The following is a 24,066-nucleotide window of genomic DNA, read 5'->3' as shown; positions in this document are numbered from 1 at the left end:
ATGCCCATTAGATCTCAAAGTAAAAATGTTTAGATACATGAATTCGAATAAAAGGATGTTACTAGTCTTCACCATGAATCCCAGATACAACGAATATCTAATAATGTTCTAGCACTAAAATTGTATCATTATATATTTTTAAAATTTTTAGCTAATAATTTATAAATCATCATGAAAATATTCTGTTACTATTCAACTGAATGAATTATTTGTATATAACATAGCATTTTTAAAAAGGCAACAAAGTGTGTATTGTTTCTGTCTGAACTTTTTTATGATTCAAATTAAAAAGAAAAGAAAAAGAAGAAAAGGACATACATATTTTTATTTTTAGAGAGAACAGGTACTCGGAGATAAGGGTTTTTGTTGAGGCTGCTGTGTGAAAACAGACTATATACCAGACCCCTAACCATCATGTCCCCGTGGCCTCTTTTCATTGGCCAAGTATTTAATTCTCGATATTAGAAACTCTTGGCATTTAGAAATAGTTTTCTGTATTTACAATTAATAATACATTTTAATGTGCTTTTTAGTGACAAAAAGCAGAAACCATTTCTCTGGCTTTTCATGCATTCTCTGGTTGCACTGGGTTCATTTTGATTCAGGATGCTCTGTAGTCACTTCTAGAAACGGGCTAATCCTGACATAGCTTTAGGAAGAGATGGCAATAACGATTCTTGATAACCTCAAAAGCTATGCATAGGAAAATGCATAGTACAGTGCTTGAGCCAAAGAAAGTAAAGTCTATCATAGAGGGTTCTAGGTAAACGTCTCGTTTTCCTTATTAGATGATTTTTTCATCCACAGGTAGGATAAATGAGGGAGACTCACAGAAGATACAAATGTGTATTTATTGAGTAAGTATATTTCCAAGTCAGGCTGAATATTTTTATTATACTTAAGATTTTGAACTGGGACTATTTTTACTAAAATTTATTTAAATCAATACATTTTTATAATTCAAATTTCTAAATTTAGTTACTTGTCTAAGCCAATAACTTTATATTAAATGTGAAAGTATTAGTTATTTTATTTACTGATCATTCTTGTTGCTACATGCAACTTAAAAGTTTATTTACTTCTTTAATCAAATTATCTTTGAAAGCTTGTCTGAAATTTTAGAATAATGAAAAATATGATTTTGATGAAATGAATTATGTGTTTTCACCTTCAAATCCCAATCAAATATCAGAAGATTACATGTATCCTCACCAAAATAGCAAATTACATTTTCTCTCATAACAAAGTTATTGTTGTCCGTTTTTAGATGACACTATATAAAACTCAATTTTACAGATGCAACAGGTCTAGTATTACCAAATTTGACATTCACCGTATGCAAAATAAATGCTTTTTAAAGCAACAAAATGTATTTATTCAAAAATTATATTATACCATTTATGATATTGTATTGGAATAAATATGTCCCTGAAAAGGTCAGAGATATTTGAGCCAAATAGTAATTTAGTATTCTTATTAAGGACTTGTATAAATATCTCTTAGACATTTTTTTCTGGAAGTTTTGAAAACAAAAACTACATGTTTTTAAGGAGTTTTATTTAACTTTTGAACAAATATGAAAACTGGAAAACTGGACTAAAAATGAGGCAATGATTTGAACCTCTCTTATTTGTAAATCGATTATATATAGTTCATTGCAGTTTTCAAAATAGTTGAGGGTCATTTCACTTTTAAGTTTCATTAAAATTTATTTTGTTATTCATCTAGGTCCCTCTCATTCACCTTGAGAAATAATTTTGACAGAATAAATGTATTCATATAGTTAAAGACAAAAATATTTGCATTGAAATTAAGTCAAATAACAACCGAACATCTTCTAAATTGTAACAATATCCACTATGTATATAAAGGTTCATTTATTGTATTTAACTCATATATTTATTTGTTTTATATATATATATCTCTTTTAACAGTATCATTTGCACCCTTCCTTTGAAAAATAGCATAATTTCGGTGTTTCAATCCACAGAATTGCTCTTTTTATATTTTTTTCTGCAGTCCAGGATAATAAATTCCTACCCTTAGCACACAATAGACTTCATAGTATTTTCTTCACATGTGAGATTAACTGATGGATATTTACAAAATAAAAATTTAAATTAATAAAAATTATCATTAAGATCATGATATAATAATGTTTCAAGGCCAAGCTTCTTTTCATATTTTTAGTTACTTACCCTTTTTAAATTAGTAAGTAGTGCTGAATATCCAGTAGCATATTAGAAAGCAGTTTTTCAACTTAAACAACAACAACAAAAAATCTTTTTCACTACTGTAGACAATAACACACTCTGAATATTTAGCCAATTGTCTACTTTTGTTTCAATATATTTTATATTACCTCCTGATTTTTATGTGATCTAATGGTCTCATACATTTAAAATTCACCACTGTTTTTAGGCTATATATCTATTTAGCACATATAAAATGGAATATATGCCTATTAGCTTATTGATGTAAAAAATGTAAATACCATATCTGAAAATTCGAATACCATGCCAGAGCTTGGCTCATTTTATTTTGTGTGTTGAAAATCATTCTGAAATGTCCTCAAAGCTGATAGCAATTTTTCAAGTAATCATATTAACACACACAAAATAAGAAGAAGCAAAAGATAAATTATTAACCAACCAGTCCAGTTAGATGTTCAGATAAAACAACAGAGGAGTGTACAGACCTCAGCAGGATTTCTTGATATAACTTCTTTAAACATGTCCATAAACCTTTAGGTTGTTTGTAGAAAGAAAAGAAGTCTGTTCCTGAAGTCACACTGCTTTGGGTCTAAGGGTTTCTTTTTGTGAAGAGGAATAATATGTTCCCCGATGTCTAAAACAACTCTCCATTTTCTTGATGCATTAGAGGGATCTCTGCTCCCTTAAGCCTATTACGGACACTGCAAACGTTTAATTTAACAATGTGACCTATTTAACAATATCAAAGAGAACCTAGCCATTTGGCTTTGCTGCTTATGAATGTATGAATTTTTAGTACTGTAAACAAGTGTTTTATATGAAGAAGACTTAATGAATGTCTTGTCTACATTTATGCAAACTATTACTGAAATAAAAGAAATCATGCATGTTCACTTCAAAAACTTGCTTGCAAAACTCTATTTAATACTTGTATATATTTTTAGGATAGCGCCAGGTTTGTTAATAACATGTGTTCAAGTTACTGTATTGAACTTACACAATAAACTTATTACTGTACAAGAATGCTCACAGCGAGGTCTCAAATATCCTTCTTCAAATGATATCTATATTTTACCCTTATACTATAGATGTATTTATTTACTTTTTTTGGAAGAGAATATAAATAGAACCTATATTCTAGTACCATTGCTTTATTCCATTTTTAAAGAGGCACTCTTCATACTTCCTAGAGTATATTTTCATGATAATCTCTTCCTTTTAAAATATCTGTTTAAAAAATGTGCAAAAATCACTGACAACATAAGATAAGTTATTTATTTTTAAAGCAGCTTTGGAAGCTGCTGCCCCTGAAACAATGGAAGAAAGAAAAGATACAAGAATAGAAGGTGGAGCAGGTGGGATGAGAGAAGTAAATGAACTACTGGCCTATTCCAATTCAAATGTAATAATTCTTTGATGTCTACATATTACAGGAAGAAAACAACTAAAAATAAACAAAGCATAGCTCTTAAAATTGAGAGGCAAATTTAGTAGGGCAAACAGTCTAGTGTTTGCAAGTGAGTGTGTGTGAGTGGGAGTGTACTATCTAAATTAAATTGAAATATAGGGGCACTTATTTGTTACATTATGTAATAACAGACATATCTACACCACAGAGGAAATTACCTGAGAGGAAAAAAACTTCCAAATGGTACTAGTTAGCTGATGCTGAGTGAAAAATTCATAAAGTTGACAAAATATCCCTTGATTAAACAGATTCAAGAACATTCCTGGAAAATGAGTTTACTCATGGACTAACCTAGATATAGCACTTTTGAAAGGCAACATTGTTATAATTTGTTCATTCATTTTAAAATATTTTACACAATCCAGCCAATTCTCAATTACTCATTTGAAGAAAAGCAGACGAGCAGCCATGCCAATGCAAAGTTTCTAAATGAGGGGCAAGGAGATAGTGTGAATGATACTTATAATTAGTTAGGTATAGACATAAAAAAAAATGCCTTCTTAGTTATTTTTATATATGACACAAGTCTTATAATAGAGGGAAGAAACTGGCTATGCTGTTTGACATCTGAAGCTAGTAGAATTCTGAAAATTGGCAATAAATGGTGCATACCAAGGGAAATTAATGAGAATGAAAATTTCACTGCCCTTCTGTACTTAGTTTCTTTTCTATTTTATTCCAATGCATCATATTACTGTAACACTTGCTTAAATAGCATATAAATTCCAAGGCTATAAAATGTATGTCAGTTAGGCAAAAAGGTAAGAACAAAAATGGTCAGGGTTCTTATAAAGAGTTGATGTGGCTTTTTATCCCCTATTAATTTCCATCTCTGTAATATTTATGGGTAGAGCAGAATACCTGATAGTCATTATTCTTCCATACTTGACTAAAGGTTGGTGTTTTTAAGGTATCTTTCACTTATATTATTTATGTATATTTATTATTTTTTAAAAATATTAGACAATCCATTGATGATACCATAGATTGGTGTACCAATCTTGATTTTAAGATTTTTGGCTGTAGAATTACAACTAAAAAATTTTAAGCTTTTAGTTTAAAATTATATAAAGGCTGCTACACACCTTTATTTCTGTCGGTTTCCAAGAGTTCCTCGATATATTTCTCTTTCAAAAGAATATTTTAATGGTAAATTCTCAATCTCAAAAATTACAACTCTGAAAAAGTAGTAAAATTTTTACTTTTTCATATTGGAATTTAAAATTTAAAGTAAGATTTTTAAAATGTGCTATAATTGCAGAAATTATATGAACTAAAATCTTTCAATAACATAATGATTTCAAATCTATATTTAAACTATAAATATGGTATCTCAGATGGCCTCAGATGCTTTCATTATGTCTCCTGGATGCAATTCATTCTTTCAATCTTTTCTGAAAAGAAAATATGTTCTTATAGGATCATTAGGAAAATTAACCTAAATTTGGAAAACAAAAAATTGTATTACTCTTGGTCACCTGACAGTGCATATACTATGTTGATACTTGTGTTTTTTTTTGAAGGAAAATATATTTCACTAAAATGGCACAGATTCAAGATTGCATTAAAATTAGGTTAGAATGGCCTTGAATAGGTTCACTAAAAGTCTGTTTGACTATACCTCATTTTCATTAACTTTCGAGGAAGTAGTTTATCAGTTAGCATCTCGTGTAATATTATAAGGTCTCTAAGACCATTGAATATGTACAATTGATTTTATAAGCCTGTTACATCAAGAATTTAGTAGAGCTCAATAAAAATATATGTGTATGTGTATGTATGTGTGAACCAGAACACAATAATTTGAAATTAGCTCCTTTTCTGTACGTAGCAACTTTTATGTTCAAAATTAGCTGTCAAAACACTTCATGTATGAGTTCTCTTTCTCTGGGTTAAAGAGTTTTGAGGGGAAAATGCTGTTAAAGTACATCACACAGAGATTCAAGGGGTCTTGAAAAAAAGATACATTGTTAAGACAGCAATTTAAAAAAAATTCACTTTCTTTTAGAATTCCACATCTTAATCTGGGAAACATATCTTTTCTCAAGAATCCAGAAATTAAACAACATAGAAGAGTTCATGTGTTCAGTTTACCAGATCATCTGCCATTCTTTGTCTCTGAAATGCAAGGCCGTGATACCACATTTTCTGTGAAACGAAAACCAGTAGACAGGAAATACATTTATCATAATAATTTCCTAGAATTTCCGAGTTCCCTGTGCCCATTAAAAGTACATTTGAGTACGACAGGGTTTCAGAGAAAAACAATGAAACGATCACTATGAAAGCTGAAATATGGCTTCATAGGAAACAGGGCTACATTTAATTAGCTTCGATCGTTTACGTGTCTTTTCTGATTTTTGTTCTAGTTCACATCACTGGCATGAACTCATGAACCAAACTTTTACAATTTTAGTTATTACCAAAATTTACAAACTTGACATAAAGATTACATTGGTATTTACAAAGAACTTGGCACTTACAGAATAAATTATTGACTTTTTTTTTTTTTTTTTTAAATCCAGGCCAGGGCACCCATGGTTCAGGCAAATGGGAAAGCCCGGTGCCTTATTATATATTATGCAACATTAACAAGAATAAATAAGTTTCCAGCTGGTAATTCCTCCACAGTGCTGTCCCTGTTGCTGAAAAAAGAAAAAAGTACCTTCCATTTCTAATCAATGGGGAGTGCAGGAAGTTATCAGTCCAGAGAGAGCAAAGGCTGCATGTTTTCTTCCTCGTTTTTATCCATGCGTTTTAATACTGTAGGGTCCACTACTGATTGGGATCTGGAAATTAGAAAAGCCAATGTCAGTGAGTTATTATCAAATGATCACATCCTCTTCTTTGCCTTTTCTCCATTATTACTTCTCTCACTGATGTGGTTTATCTCCTTCTACATTAAGGAATTTATGAACTGAGAATGCTGCACATTCAGAGAGAGAAAGATATGTACCATGGGTTTTGCATCAGAGGAAATAATCCCCTGTAGCCTCTAAATGTAATAATGAACAGCAAAGGATTCTAAATACACAATAATAGGCTTAAGATGCCCTCTTCACAGTCTTGGATATTGAGAATTGCTAGTATAGTACAGATGGATTCCAATAGTACATCTCCAAATGAGGAATTACTAGAGTAAAATTATTATTATGAGACATAAAATAGGAATGAATGGGACCTTGATTCCTGTCTTAAAGGGCTTGATGAAACAAATTTGACATGAATATACATTTTTAACCATCTTTTTTTCTTTATTTTTAATGATAACATTAAGAAAAGTCAGAATTTGAATGTGAATTATATTCAATTTCCCACTAGAACATTTGAATAAAATCAATATTACTCTTGAAAATTTTGTGAAATGTTTTAAGATTTTAAAAATGTTAAAGCCCTGGGGGTCTTGGTGAAACCAATTGAAGGGATAAGGAAGTACAAATTGGCAGTTATAAAATAGCCATGGGGAAGTAAAGTACAACTTAGGGAATATAGTTAATAATATTGTAATAACTAATATGGTGTCAGGTGGGCACAAGCCTTATAGGGGGATCACTTCATAAGTTATACAAATGTCTAACCACTATGCATATGGCTGAAACTAACATAATAATTAATGTCAACTGTAATTGAAAAATTTTTAAAAAATTAAAAATCTGAAAACTCCTTTAGGCAGCAGCACTTCATGAGCAGGAAAGTAAATAATTCGAAAACCTTTTTGATAGAAGATAGGAATTATATATTAGGAAAAACACAAAACTGGAAAGGAGGAAAATTAATGAAACATGCTACTATTGTTGCAGGAAGCTGCCATCCTAATAGCTATGGCATTAAGGAAGCAGCTGCCCTTTTAAAATTTTCCTTGGTAATGAATTTTTCTCCTGCTGCTGCATTCCAGCCAATTGGCTATTGCTGCGCCTCTTAGCAGACCTCATTAACTTTCAAACAGAAAGACTATAAGCGAAATACAACTGCACATGCTGATGAAAAAGAACACCGATGGAACTAATTACCAAAGCAAAAATAATTACAAGATTAATTGATACATCGAGTACTTTATTTAAATAAACTTGAATTCCTTTCTAAAGGGAATGAAACAAAGGTAAAAATACTAAAACAAAGAGGTTTTATTTCCTAACCCATTTTCACTATTTTATCTCAATAATAAGTGTTTGATGCCTATATCGGAAAGGAAACTGACTCAAGTTGAATGTGTGTATGCACGAGAGAGAGAGTCAGAGAGACAGAGAGACAGATACAAGGAGTAATAATAATTCATTTTGGAAAAAGAACATGAATAAAATACATTTTAACATAGTGAACAAATGCAGAAAACACTTAGTAATTGGACATTTAATACTGTTTTTCTTAGATTCAACTAAAAAATTGGTTTTCCAAGATGAGCCATACTAAACATACAGAGGTTCATTTACTGTCCTGCATAAAACATTAACTTGATAACTTGTACCAACTAGACTCTAAATTCCATGAGCAGAGACCTGATCAGTTTCTATTTACTACAAATACACATGTATTATAGAGTCTGTTACACAGTAGAACCTCAATGTCTTAATTTCTATCCAGTGAATAGTTTCCATACTGAAAAAAGTTCAGCATTAAGCATTTAAAATGAAGGGTAATGAAGAAAAAGCAATTTATCCTGTAGAGAAAAAATTCTTAACAAAAAAAATGCTTTTTTTAAATTCACATAAAGTTAAATCTATTACATAAATGTTGAGGTCTAGCCTAATAATATTCAATGAGTACACACCAAGTTCTTCAGATAGCACCAAGTACACAATTTAAGCATTCATCATAAAGTTTTATAAAACACATATCACACACACACAATCTTTTAAATCCTTATGTTCCTTGACTAATTTTTAAAAATATATTAGAAGGTATGGTGATTTTCATGAAATATTTTAAATTACAATAGGATGTACAGTCTGGGATTAAGTTCCCAGTTTGCCTTTATCATGCTCTACAGATATAGGAACTGTTGATGAGGAATGCTGGCTCCACATGTAGAACAATTCCTCAGTAAAACAAGCCAGGCAGAAACAGTTTCCAATTAAGATGATTAAGAATTTTCTTGGAATTTAATTGCCACAAGTATCCTGTTATTTTAGTCCAGATTTTTTTTTTTTGCTCTCTTATACAGAACAACAAGGTTATTTGTGCAAGATCATAACTATTAAAGAATTGGTCTTTTTCAGCTACAATAGAGGGAAATGTCCATCATTAAGACATAGCACATCTCAGCAGTCTCCACACAGCCTCTATTATCCTTGCAACAAATAACTTCTATTTTTTTCATGAAAATCGATGATTTAAATTTAATTATCCAGGTATTATTTATTCATTTATTATGCATCTACAATATTATTCTATTCCTTAGCGTTTAAGAGACTAGATTTAGGATGGCAGTGGCTTCCAGTTCCAGTTCTGCTATTTACTAGCTCTGTGACCATGGGGAAGCTATTACACTTCCTAAGATTTTGTTCTATTATTTGTAAAATGGAGAATATAACATCTACATCATATAGATGTATCGAGGATCAAATGCAATAATGCATGCATAAATCCCGGCACAAATTCTGGCAGACAGCAAATAGTAGCAGTTAAGAAAATGAAATAAATTCTATTGTCTGTATTCCAATATTAGCATTGGTACTTTGTAGCTATGTGATATGTGACAAGTTACTTTCTCTGTATTGGGTCTCCTCATTAATTAGATGGGATACTATTACCTTTTACTTGTTTAGAGAAGCAAATGAGTCATTACATACAAAGCAATAGATAGGGTTTGGCATGTAGTAACAGTATTTGTTGTATATTATTCAATACAATTGGAGTTCATATTACCATAATGGTATTAGTACTGCTGCTTACTACAGCTGTTACATGCTGGGCACTACCCTAGGTAATAGATATAAAAGGTAAAAGATACTCCCCAAGTTTAAGGCACTCACAATCTAGTGAACTTTGTATTTTTTTACTGATTATATTATCCCTCCACAAATTTACATAAGGGGGCAAAGTTTTCTTCCTACACATCTAGCTAAATTCACCCAAAGGAAGAATTATATACAACTCTGGTGAAGGAATGATTTTTTTTCCATCTCAATCTAAGGATGACATAAAACTGGAAAAGCAAATAGAGAGGAGGGCAGCGTGAAACCAAGAAATAATTTTCTTCCATTCTTGACAGGGAACTGCCATTCTTTGACATAGAGAAGATGAGAATCAAATGAAACAATTTTCTTAATCTAATTTGTTCAGAAGTTTTCAAATAAAACAATAAAAGCTTCATATGCTACAAAGCTTACACAAACAAAGGATGTCTGAGATTCTAATTAGCCCACGTTGGAGCAAGAAACTCAAGGTTGGAGAGGTTGATAAGCTATAAGCCAAGTCTGCAGGGGACAACATGGCCTAATTAACTGGAGAAGAAAATCAGGATTCATAAAGACTTCAAAAGGTGGATAGACTGAGCCAAATCTATCTTAACAACAAGGCAGTGTTAATCAATTAAAATAATATGCTTGGAGGAAAAAGCTAAACATAAAAATAGAGAATTATGAGGATGTGGATCGGAAAATAAAGAGGCATACTAGTTTTAAGGAGCTCAATATGAGTCAGCAATATGCTTGAGATGCCTAAAGGACAGCAACAGTGACAGCAACAACAGCAATGAAAGGAAGTTGTGAGGCCTACACTGCAAAGTCAGAATTCTGGAACCTCAATGCAAGTAGTAATAGCATCAGATATCACTTATTCAATTCTAAACACTGCACATAAAAGGGGCCACTGACAGCAGAAGCTAGTCCCTAGTGAGCATCGTCTGTGTGCCAGGCCCCGCTCCAGGTACTGGAGATTCCAAAGAGAACGGGAGAGACAAAGTTCCTAAAGTCTCCATGAAGCTTACACTGGGGAAGGTGATGGGGTGGGGGGGATGGTTATAAAGTTAAATAAAATCAGACTGATAAGTGATAGAATGAAATAAAGGACTTGATTGATAGGGAGTGACTAGAACAAGAAGGAAATAGAACTGATTAAGACCCGGTAATTGAGAAATATTAAAAGACCCTCTTGAGAAGATGACCTTTGACTGAGGCCAGCCATTAGACAATGTAGGAAAAAAGAATTCCAGCCAGAGGTGACAATTATAAAGACCCTCAGATAAGAACAAGCTGGAGACCCGAAGGATGATAAAGAATGCTGTGTCTTAAAAGTAGGTGAGAAAAAGAAAATAAATTTAAAGAGATGTAGGCAGGATCAGATCAAATAGCACACTGTAAGCCATGAGATGGGGTTGATTTTATATTGTATAATTAGCAGTCATTTAAAAATTTAAAGCAGAGAATTTGAGGAGATATATGCCTTCTCTTCAGAAAAAAAACACTGTATATACATATACATATACACATACACAAATACTGAAACAGTTTCGAATATAATTTTCAGTACTTAACAGACCCCTGTGAGACCCTAGTCATGCATCCCTTCATTTAGGAGAGCATATAACTCAAATTAAGATGCCCTGGTTTAAAAGAAGGGGGTTGAGAAACCTGAACTCAGTTTGAACATAAGCTTGATAGTTAGTGGAGAAATTAAAGCTGGAGATGTCAGAGGCCTTTTCATTCTCTCCAAGTAGTGGTGGAGCAGCCTAGGGAAAGAGAGACATCACACATGCCACCACCACCACCACCAACAACAGAAGCATCACCGTGAGACAGAGCAATGACAAAAGGACCATAAGGCTTTCATCAGAGAAACATGTAAGACAGTGTTTGGGTGGCATGTGCAATGCTCTTGGGTTTTTCCTGAGCTAGGTAAGAACATGCTTGCAGGAGCTGTGGTTTCTATACTTCTGTGATAGGAAATGAACCAATAAATAACATTTGTTATGTTATCTAAATGAACCCTGGGCTGGTGTGGCTTGTGAAAACCTGGGAATTAATGTCTTCCAGTTTGCTGTAGTATGCAAACTTAGAGGCAAATACACAGCTGTGCATGTCTGGAAACTACCCTCCCCCCATCATGTGTTCAATAAATATGCATTGATTGAAAGAAAACAGGCACAAAAATACCATGAGAATCAAAGAATCAGAGTGAGGCTGTGACTCAAAAATGAACTTTATAAAGATTAAAGGTGTAGGTAAATAGAACGTTGTGCCCTAGGAATGACTACACCTTTACACAGAAACTTGATAGAGATACCATAAAGAGAACATAAGTTTTTAATGTTAGTCTTTGAAGTACGTTTGTGTGTGTGTACTATGAATCCCTTTCTTCAAATGAAATCTTATACAGAAGTCTAATAAATTGCTTAGGTAGAAAGAGAGTCATTTTCATTGCAGCAAAGATGGATATTGTCCCCACCCCACCCGCTGGCCTGAGGCCCTCCACTAGAACATGAAATATAGTTTAAAAAATCACTGGATTTGGTGACTTCTAAGGTTCCTGCTAGATTGTAAATTTGGACCAAAACTGAGTCGAGGTTACCTCGAATGACTTTATCTTTGACTCAGAATTCCTAGACATCTGATCATGGGAGTGTGAAAGGCTTTAAAATCCCCACCAAATATCTACTTCAGAAAAAAATGAAACCTAGAGTTAGACTTGGGATGCCTCTATCCTGGCCTCAGCCCCCTTCCCAGCTACCTGCAGCATACCTCTTCATGGACTTGGGGGAAAGTTCTTTTTCTACTTCTTTCACAGGCATGCTGTAGGAGTCCACATTGTATTCACTGTCATCGTCGTACTCGTGGTCAAGCAGTGTCCTTGCCCATGTTCCCATGTCATAAGGGGGCAGCATTCCTCCAAACTCAGAGGGTAGGATCTCAGGATGAATTAGTTGGTGTAGACTGTTCAAGTTGTTACCATGCAAAAATATCTACAAATGCGATAAGAGGGTGGAGGGAAACATACAGAGGAGAATCAATATAATCCAAATGCCAAGGGAGGAAGTGAGGATAAGAAGAGCAAAAATAAGTTTCCTGCGTCCATAAAAATAGTTAAGCCCCTCAACCACTCTGTAAAACAGGCAGTCTGGTACTGTTATCCTAATATTTCATATAAAAATCTTGAGGCTCAGGAATTTTAAGTAGCTTCTAGATGATCCAACAGAGATTGGGTTAAAGAGCTGGAACCAGAAATTTAGTTTCATAGTTGGGGACATAAGCAGAACCTGATGTGCATGTTGATCTGTACATCATCCTAATGGTTGTGCTGATAATGTACACAAGGAATGCTGTTAAAACAGATTCTTCTCATAAGGGACACAATTACAGAGCCTATCCAAGTTGTTAAGTCCAAAAGCTGTTGACAGTAAGGCTTTCTTTTTATTATCAATAAAAATAAGAATATTGTAACCACTAAATTACTACTTTACAATGTAAAGTATGTGATGTAAATAAAAGTAGATTGGCATCATCATAATGAAAGGTTGAGCGAAGGGTTAATGTCCCGAAGGACCTATGTTGTGTAATGTTGCCAGTATCTTCTCTATTAGAGTTTTCCATGCTTATTGTTCAAATAGAAAATGGAATAATGGATTAAAAATGTAAAGCTGTATGTATATATTCATTATTGGTATTACTATGTACATAGAGTTTTTTTGTTAAGTTGGATAATTCTTCAAGCTACATACTCAAGATTCATTTCTCCATAAATTGCTACCTCTTTCTTCTTTCATTTCGGTCTCAAAACTGCAGATCAGTCTTATCTGATAAAGCACTGTTGTTATCTCATATAAATTTATATAATATTTACTTAAGAATTAGTTTATAAGTGACTTATCACTTCTTGGTCTTTTAGCTAAGATCAAGTGTAGTTTTATAAGTGACTTACAAATAATTTCATACTTCATGTTCATGATGAACAGACTAACACATTCATCTTTGCTTTCTATACTTTAGAATCCACCAAAGTAAACATATAGAAAAACAAAGAAAGACTAGTCTATCAAATAAATAGTCTATCAAATAGAATGAGAGGGATGGGTGTCATCAATCAGCAAATAATTTCAACATACTAGGGAAGAATAAAAGCAAATGAAAACAAGTCCCTGGCCAAAATAAGCAGAGAAAACAACTGCCTGAAATACTTGATGTGTGACCTACAGAGGTAGAAGATGCCTCTGTCCCAAATTACATTATGTTAATTGGAAACATTACACCTTCCCACTCCTATTTCCAAAGCACAGCAGCCCAGGAAAACATGGGCATACACACGTACGCATGCGTGTGCGCGCGCGCACATGCGCACACACACACACACACACACACTCCTAGGTTCTTCTCATAAAAAAAGTATTTTCCTGGGTAGTTAATCTCAAGCATCTGAAACCCTTATTTTATTAGGTATATAACCTTTATTTTATCGGATGCATTACTTTATGTAAGAAACTTTCAAGTCATGCAAGAATTATGATAATAAATTCTTAGAAAAGTAAATGTAATCCAGCACACTACTTCCTCTCTCTTCGCTAACACTCTGTTACCTCCTCCCTCAACATCACTGTTGGTTTTGGCCTTGTTTCCTCTTTCACTGAAAAAAAAATAGGGCAACCAGATGAAACCCACCCACCAGCATCTGTGTCCATATGCTTTGCCTTCGTTCTTAGTACAATGAAAGGATAAACTTTACAAAGGCCAACCTCTCCACTTGCACACTAGAATTCATCCTTTCTCCTCTACTCAGTTGTATTTCTCAAGTAATTCTCCCTTGTCTCTCTCAATAATCAAATTTCCTCTCTCTCTACTGGATCTTAACCATCAGAGAACAAACAGGCCAAGACTACTCATCTACTCATCCCTCTCCTCCCATAAAGACACATAAAACCTCTCTTGGCCCTCCTGACACCTTTACTTATTATTCTATTTCTCTCCTTCCCTTTATTGCAAAACTCATTAAGGTTTTGTCTATATTCATTGTCCAAATATTCTTGTCCCATTTTTTCCCTGAATCCAATCCAAATAAGTGCTGTCTCCCACGATAGTATGAAAATAGCTCTTGTCAAGAGCCCTCTAATTGCTAAATTCAGTATCCAGTTCTAATCCTTATCTTTCTTGAATTCTCAGCAGCACTGGATATAGTAGATGACTCTCCTCATTGAAATATTTTTCCCTAGGATCTCTTGTTTTTCTCCTACCTTGATAGGTGCTGTCTTTCAGTCTCTTTTGGTGATTTTTCCTCATTACCCCAACATCATAGTGTCAGAGAGCTCCAGACTTCAGTTCTTGAATTTATTCTCTAACTATACTTACTCCTTGGTGATCTCATTCACTCTAGTGGCTTTAAGTATTATCCACACACTAAAAATTCATATATTGAATTGAGACGTCTCCTTTGAACTCCATACTGGTAATTCCATTCTCTAAGTCCCATCCACTTAAATGGTCAATGGTCACCTCAAATGTAACAGGTTCACAATTGAAATCACAATGTTCTCCTCAAAATCAGCTCCTCCCTATTTTCAAAATCAGTTAATGGTAGAACTATACTTCTAGTTTCTCAGGCCAAAACCTTCGACTCTTCCTCAACTCCTTTCATAATCTACACTGTTGTTAAATCCTTTTGGTGCTACCTTCAAAATACATGCTGAATTCAAACATCTGACCAACTCCATTCCTACAACCATAACTCAAGCTTCCATCATCCTTCAAATTATATTACTGCACAAACCTTCTAACTGTTCTCCCTACTTCCGCTCCTACCCGCTACATTCTATTCTCAACACGGCAGCCGGAATGACCATGTCCAAACATCAGTCAGACCATGTTACTCTGCTCACAATTACCCACTGACTTCTCTTTTCTCTTAAAATAAATCCTGTGGAACCCTTCATGAACCCCTCCATTGAACACATTTCCTACTACTCACTCCCTGCTGAAATACACCATACACACATTTGTCTCAGAACAATGTCCCAGAACATTCACAACGAATGTTTCTTCTGCCTGGAGATTTCTGCCTCCAGATGTTCTCATGGTTTGTCCTCCCACATCCTGCAAGTCTTTGTTTCAAAGTCTTCTCCTTTCAGGAAGGCTTTCCCTAGTGATTCTTTTTTTAATACTACAAAGCTACCCAAACTAGAAAGCACTATCTACTTTCTCCACAGTACTTCTTCCTTTACAGTACCTCTCACTTTCTCACATATGATTTACTTAGTTACATTATGCATATACTGCTTTGACAACTCATAAAATATATATTCTTCAAATCTAAGCCTTGTTAAAAAATATATGTTATATGAAGATTCTCTTTGAGAACTCTTAAATGTGAATTTACTTCTAGTTTGGGTGATAAGGATGCATTGAAATTACTCAACTATTTCATTTTTGCTCATATTTTTCTTTGTGTTAACTAGATCTGTGTAGTAACATCATTTATTGATATTTTACTTTTTTTTCTCCTTATAGTTTCTCTTCCTCTATTTCATGCAAGAAGCTTTGTCCTTTGCCTCAGCGTACCTTAAAATCCTAAAAATTAGCTTCAATAATACTTCCATTTTTATTTTATTTCCATAAATGGTGTCATTAAGGAGAATATGCCAGGTGACTGGAGTGGAAAAGAGGAGAATAGAATACTTTTGAAAAGTGGCAAGGAATAGGTACTTTTGAGGACGTAGTAGAAATTTGTACAAACTAGAAGGGGGATCTGTTTCCTGCCAGTTCCTGGGAAGGGTAAGATCACAGCCATGGACTAGTGCACTGGAGTAGTGGGTTGAAGCCAAGCCATTGGGTTCTAGCTCCAGCAAAGATGCTCTTTTTTCACAGACACTTCGAGAGCATAAGTAGACCTTAATTCAAAGAACTAATACTGGCTTGACCAGTGAGAATGTCATAAGTGGCCATGATGGCTGGGAAGTTTGGCTTTGCATGAAAGATTCCAGATATTGGTGAGATTATGAGCAGAAGGGACTCCTATAACACCTAAGGTAGACGGTCCTTCACATCAGCCAGGTGTGTCAAAGACTCAAACTCAGATTTAAGAAAACAAAGAACCGGGTGTTTCCTGTTTATGAAAGAAGCTTTACAATTACTCCTTAGGTTTTCTTTTACCAGTTTTCAGAGTGTAAATTTATAGCACCTGAAATATAAGGTATTTAAATAATATTATGAAGCTTAATTACTTGGGACACCAGTAAGAAAAAATAATAGCTTTGCGTTGTGCATCAATTATATAAGTTGAAATTAAAGGAATTTTAACCTGTAATTATTTTTTCATATGAAAATTTACAAGTCATATAGTTTTAATTAAAATGCTAAAGTCGAGATAGTTCACTTCCATCTGGAATAATGCTAGCAATGCATTCTTCTACACATTGTCAAAATTGTCAAATTCTATCAAATAACCCCCAAACCTGGAACCTTCCTGGTTTTCTAGAGTTAATCCTCTTCGATCTTTTTCAACAGAGCAGAATCATGTTAAAATCATGTCAGGACAAGTCACCCCTATACTCAGTCTTTCACATGCTTCTCATTTTACTCTGACAGAAAGCCCAGATCCTTGCAGCGGTATACAATGCCCTATATGTCTTGGCACACTACGTTCCCTCCTACCTAGTCCTCTGCTACCCAGTCTTCCCCTAATAAATCCCTCATTCTGTTCCTGCTGTTTGTCAGATATATCTGGAATATTTCTATCTAAAGACCTTTTATCTATTCCTTCTTCCCAACAAATCTGCATATTCAGCTCTACTACCTCCTAGCAGTAATTTAGAATGAATTGCTTACCTCTCATGCCTAGTTTTCCCATCTATAAAAGGAGGGGAAAAAGTCTTGTTTTAAGGATTCCATGAGTTAACATATGTAGAGTACTTAGAACAGCATTGGCATAGAGTGAGTACTACACAAGCATTCACTAGTAAAATTTATCCTAAAAGTCTCAGCAGGTGTTTTGGATCACCTGATCATCCCTTCACAAAACAAAATGTGAAAGTGCTATTTGTGAGGCACGCCAACACATTTTTCTGAATTCTAAAATGTAAATTAATTTGAAACTCAGTGGTAGAAACAGTTCCTAATATCAATTATAATTGTTTACGGAATTCTTCCTCCTAAACCACTGGAAAATTCTCAACAAATTCATAAACAGAAAACTGTCACTAATGTTTGATACAAACACATACTTAACAATTATTTCACTTTCCGACTCACAATGAGGCTTTTATCACACTGAAAAACTGAAATACCTGAAGTGCCTTCTCATTCATTGAGAAACATGGAAATATATCTTCCATATAGCTTTGGAAGTATTTTACTGAGGAACTAATCATTTGAAAATTGGCACAGCACAATGGTAAAAATAACTTTAAATGTGGAGCTATTTTGATTCAAATATTGCTGCACCACTTTACAGCTGTATAAATGAGTAAGCAAGTTATTTCTTTATCCAAAGACTCACTTTCTTCTGTTCTGAAATAGGACATAATGCTTACTAAGCTTACTTTCAAAGCTGTTTAAGAGAATAAAATAATGTGCATTAAAATGCATTTTTAAAATCAATATTGTTACTAATAATGATAAATGTGTTCAGCATTTACCATATGCAATGCACTGTGCTAAATGCTTTATATAAATTATCATATTCTCAGAAAACTGATTATTTTGTTGTATGTACTTTGAAATTGAATCTTAGAATTCAAGTAATGTGTAATTTTAAGAAATATTAATATATCTACATATTAACATTCTTTCTGAAATGTGTGATTGATCATGACAATCACCACAAACATATTACATATCACATAATGCACTATATTCAATGCTATACATATCGTGAAATAACTAACGTCCATTTATCGACATAAAATTATACCTTTCATCTAGACCTACTTGAAATTAAATGCACCAATAACGATATAGTAATATGGCATAATTTTTTTTTTTACTTTTAAATGGGCTTTAATATATAAGGAATGTGCTAAAATGTTCTCCCCATTTGTGGGAAAATAAGAGAATAAGCTTCTAAATATTTCTGTCACAGATAAACTGCTCAGAATTAATACCAAGTCTTTAAGAATTTTAAAATGTTAAATATTTATATACAATATAGAAGCACATTTACCATAGCCAATATTAATACACAGTATGCATCATAATTCATTGAATGGGGAGGAGTAAGGATCAAAAAACAAAGTAATAAACAAATACCCTTTTCCGAGTCTTCTCCTTCAGGAAAGGCCGGATCACAGTATACAAGGCATGGATATACCACGGTTGGTTGACAAAATGAATTCCTCCAAATCGTGCCGGGAAACTGTCCTAGAGTAACATGGAGGGGAGAAAAATCAATATCCTTTCATATATTGATTGAGAAGGTTTATGGAAGGTCATACAGTATAGAGATTTGTTATTCCACACTCTTAAACGAGATTTGTATAGGTCAAAGAAGAAGAAAGGAGAAATGTATTCCATTTAAACATTGTAACTCTCTTCCAGAAATTGAAGCATATGTAATAAAGCAAATCTTTCTCAAGAACAGACTGTCGATAAGAATTTCAGCATGTTTAGGAGTGTCATATTTTAAGTCTGCAAATTGCTGTGTCATTATAGGCCAAGAAACACATATAAAAGACATTAGAAAGTTGTCAAATAATAAACCTATGATAGAGTTTTATTTAAATTATTTGTATTTACATTAGTGTATTTAAATTGTTTTATTAAATTTCACTGTAGTCATCTATAATTTGAGTACTGTTTGATATTGAAACTTACATTATTCTTTCTCTTATTATCAACTTTAGTATAAACATTCTCCGTACCTTATTTCAACCATTAACAAAAAGAAATGGCCTTAAACAAAATAAAAACCTAGAGTCGTAGTGTAAAAAATTTTGAGATGCATTTCACCAGGTAAAATGAAAGTCAAACCCTCTGAGCTCACCTCACAGGAGTAAAATGGGGCTAAAACACCAGCTCTGCGTTGGCAAGAACTCACCTGCGTAGAGTTTGCATCTGAAGTGATGTAGAGAGGTGTTTTCTTCCTCTCCATGACTAAACAGGCACATCCCAACCCTACTCTACCATACAAAGGGCATCCTTAAGCCAAATGAATGGCAACTATGGAGTCAACATAAATGGACCTGCTGCTAGTTCAAAATTCCACAATGATTTGACCACCACCAGAAGTGTTTCTCAAGTGGCGTCATAATCGGCATTCCTCTGGGTTCTACTTAGAGCATAAACAGAAACAAAAAAAGAAACTGAAATAATTGTACATGTATTTGTTTTATTTAAATGTTTTCTTAAACAAGATATAAGATTAAAAATATGCATGGTATAACCCCATTAAAATATTTCATTTGCGGGGGGACACTTATGAGCATTAGTAATTAATTTGTGGTTTTGTATACTGATTTTCAGAGCCAGCGAGCATTTTTTTGCAAAGTAATTTCTATCTCCGAGAATAATACATTATAAAAAAAGCCCACAGTATTTCAGAAAATAAATAAATTAGGATAGCTAAATGTAAAATATGTCTCCTTTTATGTCAATGTCTTTACTTCTTTCTTATACATGTACTTTCATCGACAGGTTATTACAATAATAGAAGTGAATCAGATAGAAATGCAGACAAGTATGTTTTGAAGTTATGAAATTTTATACATAAAAAGATGATAAATAATGTAAAATAAAGAGAATGCTAAGATAAACATCTATATGCCTTCCACTAGGCTTGAGAAATATAAAATGATTGGTAACCTTGACGTTTACTGTACTCATATTCTTTCACCCTCCCCCATATTTAAAAATTTTATATTGTATTTCAAATATAAGCATTTCCATTGCTTGTATTTTATATTTATTTTACAAATATTATAAATACATATTTATTATTTACTTTTTGATTTTTATATTTTTGCTACATATGTATGTATCTCTAAAATATACTATTTTTTAAGTATTTAAACTTTATAAAAACCATCACAGTGGACATATTCTATTGTCACATAACAGTGTTTTTGAGGTTCATTTTATTTGAGGTTTCGACATGTTACATATAGCTATAGTTCATTGTCACTGTTGTAGAATATACATCATTGTATGGTACATCACAATTAATTTATTTTCTTCTGTCCATGCATGTTGTTTTCCAAATTTTTAGTACCATTACCAGCATCGATGCTCTGCAGATTTCATTCTTAGACATGTCTCTTGTGCATGTTCAAGTGTGTGTGTAGTATATTTATATAAAAATGTCAATGTTGAGTCATAGAGTGTATATACTTCAACTTTACAAAATCAGTATGAGCAATTTTACCAGTTTGTACTCCTCCTTCCCCCAGTAATCCAGAAAAGTTCCAGCTGTTCCATATACCACACTTGGTATTGTCACTCTTTCTAATTGTTGCCTACCTGAAGGGTATAAAATAGATTCTCATGAGGTTTTAATTTGCAAGTTGCTTTGTCTTGCTCATTTTGTTTAATTCCATCATTACACTGTTTGGGAACATAACCATTTTACAGATAGGTATTTTGTTTCTGAGTCCTTGAGGGCCTGAATTTGTTTGTCTCTGCTGATCTTGGTCATGGTATCTTATTTATAGTAAACTCATATTTGGCTAACATTAATCATGGCGAATCCTGAAGGAGCTAGCTTGAAGATGCCTTCTCCAGACAAGATCTGTATCAGCTCCTACTAAATGCTATCGAACTGGTTTGGCTTTAATTTAATTTCCTGACTGCACTACCTGAAGCAGAACTACTTAGTATGCTTTTAAAATATACTCCTGAATGAGCATTTAATCTCTAGGACAAAACTAAATGCCAGCTATCAAGTTATTAAACCAAAAGTCTTAGCTCAGTGATTGTTAAACTCTAAGAATCTCATGGAGGCCATGCTTCTTCAATCCTGAAAAATGACTATGCACACCTATACACATAACTCATGGAAGATGTATGTCATGGGATTTCCTGGGTATATCTTTACATATAGAATGACTTGATCAGTATCAAATCACAGATGAGATAGGGTGAAAGAGAAGGGAAAGCACTGACTTCACAATCAAGTAGATCTAAGTTAAAATTCTGACTTAATGTCATCTCTGTCCTCACAGGCATCCAAGTCTAAAACACGGCCATAATCCTTGACTCTTTCCTTTTCCTCACTGTGATACTGCCCATTTCCTTTCTCTTTCTTCTCCTTGTGGTATTACCATACAGGTATATTACATCTTTTGTAGTTGTCCCACAGTCCTTGGATACTCTCTTCTGTCTTTTTTGTTTGTTTGTTTGTTCTGTTTTCTTTTTTCAGCCTTTGTTCTCATTGCTTTTCAGTTTGGGAGATTTCTTTTGATATATGCTCAAGTTCAGATATTCTTATCAAAGTCATTCTTCATTTCTGTTACACTGTTTTTGGTCTCTAGCATTTCTTTTCAGTCCTTAGAGTTTCCAACTTTGCTTACATTGTCCAGTTGTCCTTGCATGCTGTCTACCCACTAGAGTCCTTAGCATGTTTATTAAAGTTGTTTTAAATTCCTGGCCTGATCATTTCAACATCCTTGTTATATCTGGTTCTGATGATTGTTCTGTCTTTTTCAAATAGTGTTATTTTGTCTGTTTTTTTTACAATGCCTTATATATATATATTTTTTCCCCAATAGCTGGACATGATGTACCAGGTAAAAATGAATCATTGTAAACAGGCCTTTAGTAATGTGGTGATAAGGTATTAGGGGAGTAGGAAAAGCATTTTACAGTCCTGAGATTAGGTCTCAGTCTTTTAGGGAGCCTGGGACTCTGCACTGTAAACTCACAAGTGTTTCTCAGTTTTTGTCTCCCCTCTTAGGTGGGACAAGTAGTCTAATATTGGTTATTTCCCATCTCTGATGTGGAAGGCTAGCATTGGTTATTTCTCTACCCCCAGATAAGTTAGGCTCTACTAATATCCCAGCAGATTAGGCTCTGTTAACCAGTTTCTCCTGAGGGCAAGCTTTGTTAAAAACAGCATTCTAGCATATTTCAAAACAGTTCCTTTGACTCTTTCCTTGAAAGAAACACAAGGGAATTTTTCAACAATATTTACTGTTAGAACCAGAGGTAAATCTCATGAGTGTGGAGCCCCCCTCGGATGATTGGTGCTACCTGAAGCTTTTAAATCTCAGCCTTGTCTACAATGAGCCTCCAGCAATTTGTCAATTACAGTTCAGGCTGTCCTATTCTAGCACTGATTCCCACACCTGTTTCCCCTCCCAAGTCTCTTCAGTAAATTGTAACTCCCTGTATTCACCTCTGTCTCTTCAGTCTTGATGGTAGTGGTTTGTCCTGTGTGCTCACCTCTCATGGATCTAGGAAGAGTTATTGATTTTTCAGTTTGTTCAGTTTTTTACTGAACGGACTGGCAACTTTCAAGCTTGTTAGGACAGAGTTGTTAGGACAGAGTGGGAACTTCCAAGCTTCTTACAAGTGAAACTGGAAACTGAAGTCCAATGCCTTCATTTTTGATCATGCCCCAGTTCCTGCGACATTGATGGCCGTGCCTTTTCTCCCATAAAAGCCCGCCATCACCAGCATGCCTACGTCCATCACTGCACTTGCCATATTACCCTGAAATTGTCTATCTCTCTGAGTGTAGAGGTCATGTGTTTCATATGGTCTACTGGTGCTGAGCCTGGCATCCACTTCACCTACTTCATTCCCCAACCAATAGGGCAGAGATAAAAAACAAAAACATATGAATCTTACAGCTGGGATTCTAAATAGGAAACTTCTGTCAATGAGGTGCACTTGAGCAAGATATAAAAGACTAAGGCAGGTAGCAGTCTCCTTCTCAATGTAGTGACAGCTGCTAAGCAAGCTCTAGAGGGGCAATTGTTTGCATCAGTGTCTGGACCCCACCTTCCACTTTCTAGGTGCCACTTTGGAGGGTTAGAGGCGGCAGGGACAGCAGCAGCGCAGAGGGGAAGACAGCAGTTTCTTGACCTCTGGATCACATCTACAGGGTTGTGACCTCAAAACCAGGAGAGCAGTTTCATCTTCTCCTAACTTTCATTGTCCCAGCTCTTCCAATGACATTTTAAGCACTCACTCTCTGTAATAAATCTGTTTTTTTTTTCCTTAAATTATCCAGAGAGATCTCTGAGCCAGACTGTGCCTGATTCATCTTTATATTTCTAGTATTTCAAAATGTGTGTGTGCATTTGTGTATCCCAGAAAGTAACTAGATAAATATTTATTCATGGAATAAATTCTGATGTTTACTATTTAAGTAAACTATTTATCTTCTCTGAGCCACAATTTTCTTATCTGCAAAATGGGAACAATATTTAGTAGGACTGCTATTGGCTAACCATAGTTATTACTCATTGAACACATCTCTGAGATACCAGGCTACCATCTCAATTATCAACCCTTCTTGATACATGTGGAAATG

General features: G+C 34.0%; 1 protein-coding gene across 1 annotated transcript in view; it reads right to left on the bottom strand.

Annotated features, from left to right (window-relative positions):
* Window positions 1-302: 302 nt before the first annotated feature.
* CLVS2 (clavesin 2) overlaps window positions 303-24,066 on the bottom strand; it is a 66,888-nt gene continuing 43,124 nt past the window's right edge. The window contains exons 4-6 of the mRNA XM_016154065.2: window positions 18,846-18,956; window positions 12,360-12,580; window positions 303-6,470 (exon numbers count right to left, since the gene is read on the bottom strand). Of these exons, the coding sequence (XP_016009551.1) occupies window positions 6,383-6,470; window positions 12,360-12,580; window positions 18,846-18,956 (420 nt within the window). The 3' untranslated portion in view covers window positions 303-6,382. The remainder of the gene's footprint in view (window positions 6,471-12,359; window positions 12,581-18,845; window positions 18,957-24,066) is intronic.

The sequence above is a fragment of the Rousettus aegyptiacus genome, unplaced genomic scaffold, assembly GCF_014176215.1.
Source record: "Rousettus aegyptiacus isolate mRouAeg1 unplaced genomic scaffold, mRouAeg1.p scaffold_m13_p_1, whole genome shotgun sequence".
Classification (NCBI taxonomy): domain Eukaryota; kingdom Metazoa; phylum Chordata; class Mammalia; order Chiroptera; family Pteropodidae; genus Rousettus; species Rousettus aegyptiacus.
This window is presented reverse-complemented; position numbering and strand designations above follow the sequence as displayed.